The sequence below is a fragment of the Aulonocara sp. 'chitande type north' Nkhata Bay genome, linkage group LG3 (assembly GCF_057382095.1).
Source record: "Aulonocara sp. 'chitande type north' Nkhata Bay isolate Kocher_YH1m ecotype deep benthic linkage group LG3, A_spYH_male_GT1.1, whole genome shotgun sequence".
NCBI lineage: Eukaryota > Metazoa > Chordata > Actinopteri > Cichliformes > Cichlidae > Aulonocara > Aulonocara sp. 'chitande type north' Nkhata Bay.
Window position 1 is genome coordinate 2,885,879 of NC_141346.1, and position 6,518 is coordinate 2,892,396.

Sequence of the window (6,518 nt, forward strand, 5' to 3'; positions counted from 1 at the left end):
TTTGTGGCAATTTTGCTGTTTTTTTCGGGTTTTTTTTTTGTTTGTTTGTTTTTTTTACAGTTGTGAGTAGAATAAAAGAACAATTAGAATATGATGTGCTCGGACAATAGGGTTTGGCTGCAGATCAGAAGAACAGGAAATGATTCGTAAGTGTGTGTCTTGTTAGGATGACTTGATCAACCCCTGTTTAAAGGACAATTGTGAACTTTTATTCTCAAAGCATTTCATGTGGCTTTAAAGCTGTCAAGTATGAGATTAAGTTGCTGAACCTGACCTCTGACATGCCAGAGCAGGTAGTTTAGCTAAACTTTGGTGTGTAACTGTGCAGAGTGAGGAATTTATTGACAGTGGGGGTCTGCCTGTCATAAAATGAGGAGTAAGAGCTGCCTCAGTAAGATACCCCCCAAGATCCACTTGGTGCTTGCTGTGACTGCATGTAGTGGGATCTCCCAGTGTGCATAGAGATTGACAGACCACGTGACTTTCGCGCACTGCATGCCGGTAACTCGTGGCAAAACAATCCAAGCGCCGCATCAAATGCACACATTTGCAGCTGTAAATTATCTCTTTATGTCCAGAATGGGCCGACGCAATCTTTCTTTTCAGTTTGTACTAATATACAGTGTCAGAACCAATACAAATAAAGTAAGTGTTGCACAAGTCTTTCATCAGGACTGTCTTTATTTATAACTGACAACAGTGTTACATGTTACTATTGAAGCTTACAGGACAAAGGCAAAATAGTATACCGTTGTGCATTATTTGCTGATTTGTATAAAAAAAACAGCTGCACAACAAAACAATAACAACCACAACAAACAATGGATACAACAAATTGGAAAACAGTTATTCATCACTTGCATGCTTCACAACAACACTTGGGCACATATTTGTGAGCGCACATGACACAGCGACTATCTTATCCAGCAAAGTCATGTTCTCACCTTCACATGGCACCACAAAACCTAAACGGATGGTGTCATTTAGGATAGTGTACTTGGACCGTAGACAGTCTATAACGCGTTCAACATGGATCCTGACATGTGCCAGTTTTCGTGTGTCCTCCACATCTTTTGCTTGTAGCTGACTACGACCCCGTGTAAATGCTGGGATTTTTAAAGTGGCACCCATTAAGGCAACACTTTCCTTGATATCAAAACCCCGGTCAGCGAGCACTGTGTCCCCAGGTGACAGCTTCTGTAGAAAGCCAGATGTTTCAGCTATTCGTTTATCGCTGGTACGCCCTCCCCATCCTTTAGAAATGAAAGAGATGGTCCCTTGTGGTGTGATGCCAATGAGATATTTCATTGTGTGTCTACTTTTGTATGTGGAATACGTCTCCGCCATGGCGCGTACATTTTGTGCTCTCTCTATGAACAGTTCAAAACAGTCAATAATAACTGTCACCCGGTCACCAAACATCTCAACATACTGGTGTGGCATACTGGCCTGTATGCAATGTCTTCCCGGCCAGTGCACCAGTGGACTGAGGTGAGCGTATAGCACATTTACAGTAATGTTAAATACAGTGGATGTGGTTGTTCGGCTAATATCAAAGAGGTGTGCAATATGTGCAATTGGAAGGTTGAGTCTTAAACGCATGAGAGTCAACAAGAGCATCTGAAACTGGGAAATTTTCCTGTCAGTGTCTGGCAAGCTCGGGCTGATTTGTTGTAGCACCCCCATTAATAAAGCAAAAGAAGGCAGCCCTGTGTAGAATTTAACTTTAGAGTTATTATCTTTCAAGAATTCCATGTCTAATTTCCTTTTGGACAGTTCTTTTTGTAATATTAGGTTTTCTTCCTGCAGGTGTGCTATTTCTTGTAACCTTAGAGAACACATTTTACAGTCCTGCAGATCTTCATCCTCGTGCTGTGGAGTTATCTGCTGTGGTTGGATCTCAGCTGTAGTTTCCGTAGTGACAGGTGCTGAAAAACACACATGCATACAGACAAAGACAAGATCATTTTATGTGCAAAAACAAGACAGCACCTAATGTGGAAATAGTGGAATTAATTTATGTACACAGACAATTTTACCTGCATGGATTTCGCCTGGATGAGCCGTCTCTGACCCAGAGGAACACGGGACTTTTCGTGGCTCTTTTGATTTCAATCTCTGTCTTAACCGATCAAATCTCTCTGTGGTGGAAGCTTGAGACTCTCTGTGGCCCAGTTTGAGAGAGGGTGCCCAGTCTGGATCGCATTCCAGCATTTCGTAGGCTGGTTTGCCTACAAAACACAGCTAACATTACACACAGCCACAATAAACAAAGGAGCATAGTGCGATGATTTCTGTTCAGCGCCATATAAGACGTATTAACTACTACAAAACACTTACCTTTGTGGAAATGCTTGGAGCAGACTAACATGTGAGGTGGAGTGTTTTCGAACGTTATATTAGGTCTTCGGATAGTGGCAATCCAGGCCATCCGTCGCCTCTTCTTGACTTCGGAGACATGGCTTGGACAATTTCTGCTCCACGCCGGAATCCGATAAAAACCAATCACTTTACCCGTCGGCTTCACGTGGCTGTTGCTCGCCCGGCTTGTGCAGTTAATAATACAACAGCTTCTTGCCATTTTTGGTTTCTTTTTATCGCTGTGTAACTGATTTCAATTGAAAGCCTGCGTGCGCTAGTAGCTCTTGCCACGAGTTCCCACAATCCTTTACGGTTTTCCCCTTGAATGACGTCACATTTTCAATCTCTATTGGTAATAAAGCTTTGATGAAAAATACTCCAGCCTCATCTGACTCTTCCTCTCCAGCTGGGATATCACACAGATCAGTGAGGTCAAGAAGAAGTGAACCTTCTCAGCTTGTCAAATGTACATAAATCTTTGATCCCTCGCAGTGTGACTCTGAAGTAAACCCAGCACACCGCAGACCACGGCCTCTCTGTGTGAGGATCTAAACGTATTCTACGCTAGATTCGACACAGCGAACACCATGAGACCGGACAGTGTGCGCACCGCGGATGATGTCAGTGCGCACACTGTGTCTGAGGAGGATGTGCAGAAGTGCTTCAGGAAGGTGAACGCGTGCAAAGCTACTGGTCCGGACGGGATTCCCGGCCGCGTCCTCAAGTCATGCGCGGCTCAGCTGGCTGGAGTGTTCACGCACATCTTCAACCTTTCCCTCTCTCTGTCTGTAGTCCCAGCCTGCTTCAAAATGGCCACCATCGTCCCTGTACCCAAATCCTCCACCATCTCCTCATTGAACGACTGGCGACCTGTAGCCCTGACCCCCATCGTAAGCAAATGCTTCGAGAAGCTGGTCAGGGACTTCATCTGCTCTGCACTACCCGACTCACTGGACCCTCTACAGTTTGCATACCGCCACAACAGGTCCACTGATGATGCCATAGCCCTGACACTACACACTGCCCTGTCACACCTGGAGAAGAGAGACACGTATGTGAGAATGCTGTTTGTAGATTACAGCTCAGCATTCAATACCATCGTTCCCTCGAAGCTGGACAGGAAACTGCAGGATCTAGGACTGAGCAGCTCCCTCTGCAGCTGGATCCTTAGCTTCCTGTCTGACAGACGCCAGGTGGTCAGACTGGGCAGCATCACCTCATCCCCCATCACACTGAACACTGGTGCTCCACAGGGGTGTGTACTGAGCCCTCTCCTGTACTCACTCTACACCTACGACTGCACAGCCACTAACAGCTCCAACATCATTGTGAAGTTTGCGGACGACACTACAGTGGTGGGTCTTATCACCAACGGTGATGAGACGGCTTACAGGGAGGAGGTCAGCGCCCTGACCCACTGGTGTCAAGACAACCATCTCACCCTCAACGTCGCAAAGACAAAGGAGTTGATAGTGGACTTCCGGAGGTGCAGAGAAGTACACACCCCCATCACCATCAACGGCGCTGCTGTGGAGAGAGTGAGCAGCTTCCGGTTCCTTGGTGTACATCTGGCTGAGGATCTTACGTGGTCAGTACACACAAACAAAACAGTGAAGAAGGCGCAGCAGCGCCTCTTCTTTCTCAGGAGACTGAAAAGATTCGGCATGAGCCCCTGCATCCTCAGGACCTTACCTTACACGTTATACGGCGTCCAGAGGACGTTCTGTGTATTCTCTGGCGCTGGTGCCCTACCCTCAATTTTAAATGCATTTAGACACTAAGGGTTTTCGGGAGGAGCCGTGCTGCTCTCTGAGAGGAAGCAGGAACCGTGCTCTCCTGAGTTTTAAATGCACTTTAGAACAGCACACAGCAACACTACATATGAGCGGGCGGAGGAAGGTTTGGGGTCTTCACTCACCCCGGTTCTGTTAGCCGTCAGGGCTGGGGGGCTGGGAGGAGGTGCTGGCCGTCAGACTGGGGTCTGGGATGCGGGGCCTCCCCGCTACTGCAGATAAGGAGGCGGTCTGCTTTCCTTCACCCCAGAGTCTCCTCCACCCCTGTGTCTGTCTCCACATCGGGTGAGTGCCGAGTATTTGGTTGTGCATATGGGGTGGGAATGCACGTCTGTGTCCGCGTGTGCCTGTTCGTCTGTGTCTATATATGTCAGGTTGGGTGTTAGACTCAACCTCTCTGGGAACATCTCAGGCTCTCCGACGTATGGAGACCTATCTCTTCTCACCACACTCCCTGCCGGTGGCTGATGCCTTCAGACATTGGTGTCACTCCTGGTGGCCGATTGGCGGGGCCTGGCACCTGTGGCCTGGCTGGGCCCCTTCCGTGGGGTGGGATGCCCTTCAGCATCTGGGCCTGAGGCTCGGTCCTCTCTGGCACAGCTGGCTGCCGACAGAGCCCGCGGGCACGTCACTGCAACCCCCTCTGGCCTCTGCTCCGTGGCTGATGGGTGACCTCTCGATTGGGGCTCTCCTCAGCTCTTCCCAGGAGGGTGTATCGCCATACAGGTGTCCTGGTGTTTTGTTTTTTTTTTCTTCTTTTTTTTTCCTTTTTCTTTTTTTCTTGCCCCCTTTTGCACCATCTCTTCTCCCCTCTACTTTTTTCTCTCCCTCTATTTCTTTCATTCTTTCTCCCTGTTCTATCCTCCAGTCATGTCTGTACTGTCTGTAACAACTGAAAATCAAATCAAATAAATACCTAATTATAATAAAGGTCAATCAAATGGACCAATATGGCAAGGCCATGATGATCCACTTGGTAAAAGGAATCCGCTTGCCATCTTTCTTGGCCTTCAGACAACAATTCTGACGGCTATAGATCCAAACGGGACACAAAAAAAAAAACCAACAATCGGTTTGCATAACCAAAGAATTTCTGCACAAACTGTCAGAAACCGTCTCAGGGAAGCTCATCTGCATGCTCGTAGTCCTCACTGCAGTTCGTCGTCATAACCGGCTTGAGCGGGCAAACACTCTCATTCGATGCCGTTTGGCACAGTCCTGGTTTTCACTGTTTATGGCAGACAGCTTGTGTGGCCTTGTGTGGGTGAGCGGTTTGCTGATGTCAATGTTGTGGATCGAGTGGCCCGTGATAGCGGTGGGGTTCTGGTATGGACAGGCGTATGTTATGGACAACGAACACAGGTGCATTTTATTGATGGCATTTTGAATGCACAGAGGTACCGTGATAAGTAAATGGTAAATGGCCTGTATTTATATAGCGCTTTTCTAGTCCCTAAGGACCCCAAAGCACTTCACACCACATTCAGTCATCCACCCATTCACACAGTGGTGATGGCAGCTACATTGTAGAGCATACTCACCAGACATGTCACCCATTGAGCATGTTTGGGATGCTCTGGATTGGCGTATATGCCCGCGTGTTCCAGTTCCTGCCCATATTCAGCAACTTCACACAGCTATTGAAGAAAAGTGGACCAACATTCCATAGGTCACGATCAACAACCTGATCAACTCTATGTGACGGAAATGTGTTGCTCTGCGTTAGGCAAATGGTGGCAACACCACATACTGACTGGTTTTCTGCCCCTCCAACCCCCCATAAAGCAAAACTCTGCACGTTTCAGAGTGGTCTTTTATTGTGGGCAGTCTAAGGCACACCTGTACATTATTGATGCTGTCTAATCAGCCCCTTGATATGCCACACCTGTGAGGTGGGTAAAGAAAAAGTGCTCACTAACACAGATTTAGACAGATTTGAGAACAATATTTGAGAGTCATGGGTCTTTTGTGTATGTAGAAAAATCTTCAGATGTTTGAGTTCAGCTCGTGAAAAATGGGAGCAAAAAGAAAAGTGCTGCGTTTAGATTTTGTTTAGTATATACACACACACACACACACACACACACACACACACACACATATATATGGAGATAGATAGATAGATAGATAGATAGATAGATAGATAGATAGATAGATGAGGAACTGTCAGTCTGAAATTATTCACAGTATGAAGATAAAACCATGCATACCTCCATTAAACATACTAAAGTTGCACTGCTGATTGTGAGTGGGTCAGGAAGTCACTGACTGTCCATTTACTAACTTTGATGTGTTTAGGACAGCAAAGTACCAACCAGCAGCTCTATTATCAATTCACCCAGGACTGCAGGACTCAGCTCTGTC

At 46.9% G+C, this 6,518-nt stretch overlaps 1 protein-coding gene across 2 annotated transcripts; it reads right to left on the minus strand.

Moving 5' to 3' along the window:
* Positions 1 to 731: 731 nt before the first annotated feature.
* On the minus strand, positions 732 to 2,370 carry LOC147333497 (uncharacterized). Of its 2 annotated transcripts, none has more exons than XM_086287273.1 (2): positions 2,341 to 2,370; positions 732 to 1,928 (listed from the first exon to the last, which is right to left on the minus strand). In XM_086287273.1, exon 2 carries the CDS (start codon positions 1,840 to 1,842, stop codon positions 847 to 849), a length of 996 nt encoding a protein of 331 aa, XP_086143399.1. In that variant the 5' UTR covers positions 1,843 to 1,928; positions 2,341 to 2,370; the 3' UTR covers positions 732 to 846. The 2 variants fall into 2 exon arrangements, with proteins under 2 accessions (XP_086143399.1, XP_086143398.1); XM_086287272.1 differs by lacking the exon at positions 2,341 to 2,370 and adding an exon at positions 2,040 to 2,086.
* Between the last annotated feature and the right edge of the window lie 4,148 nt (positions 2,371 to 6,518).

Coding starts and splice junctions, on each gene's coding strand:
- LOC147333497 (XM_086287273.1), bottom strand. CDS start 1,842: ATGTGTTCTCTAAGGTTACAAGAAATAGCACACCTGCAGGAAGAAAAC.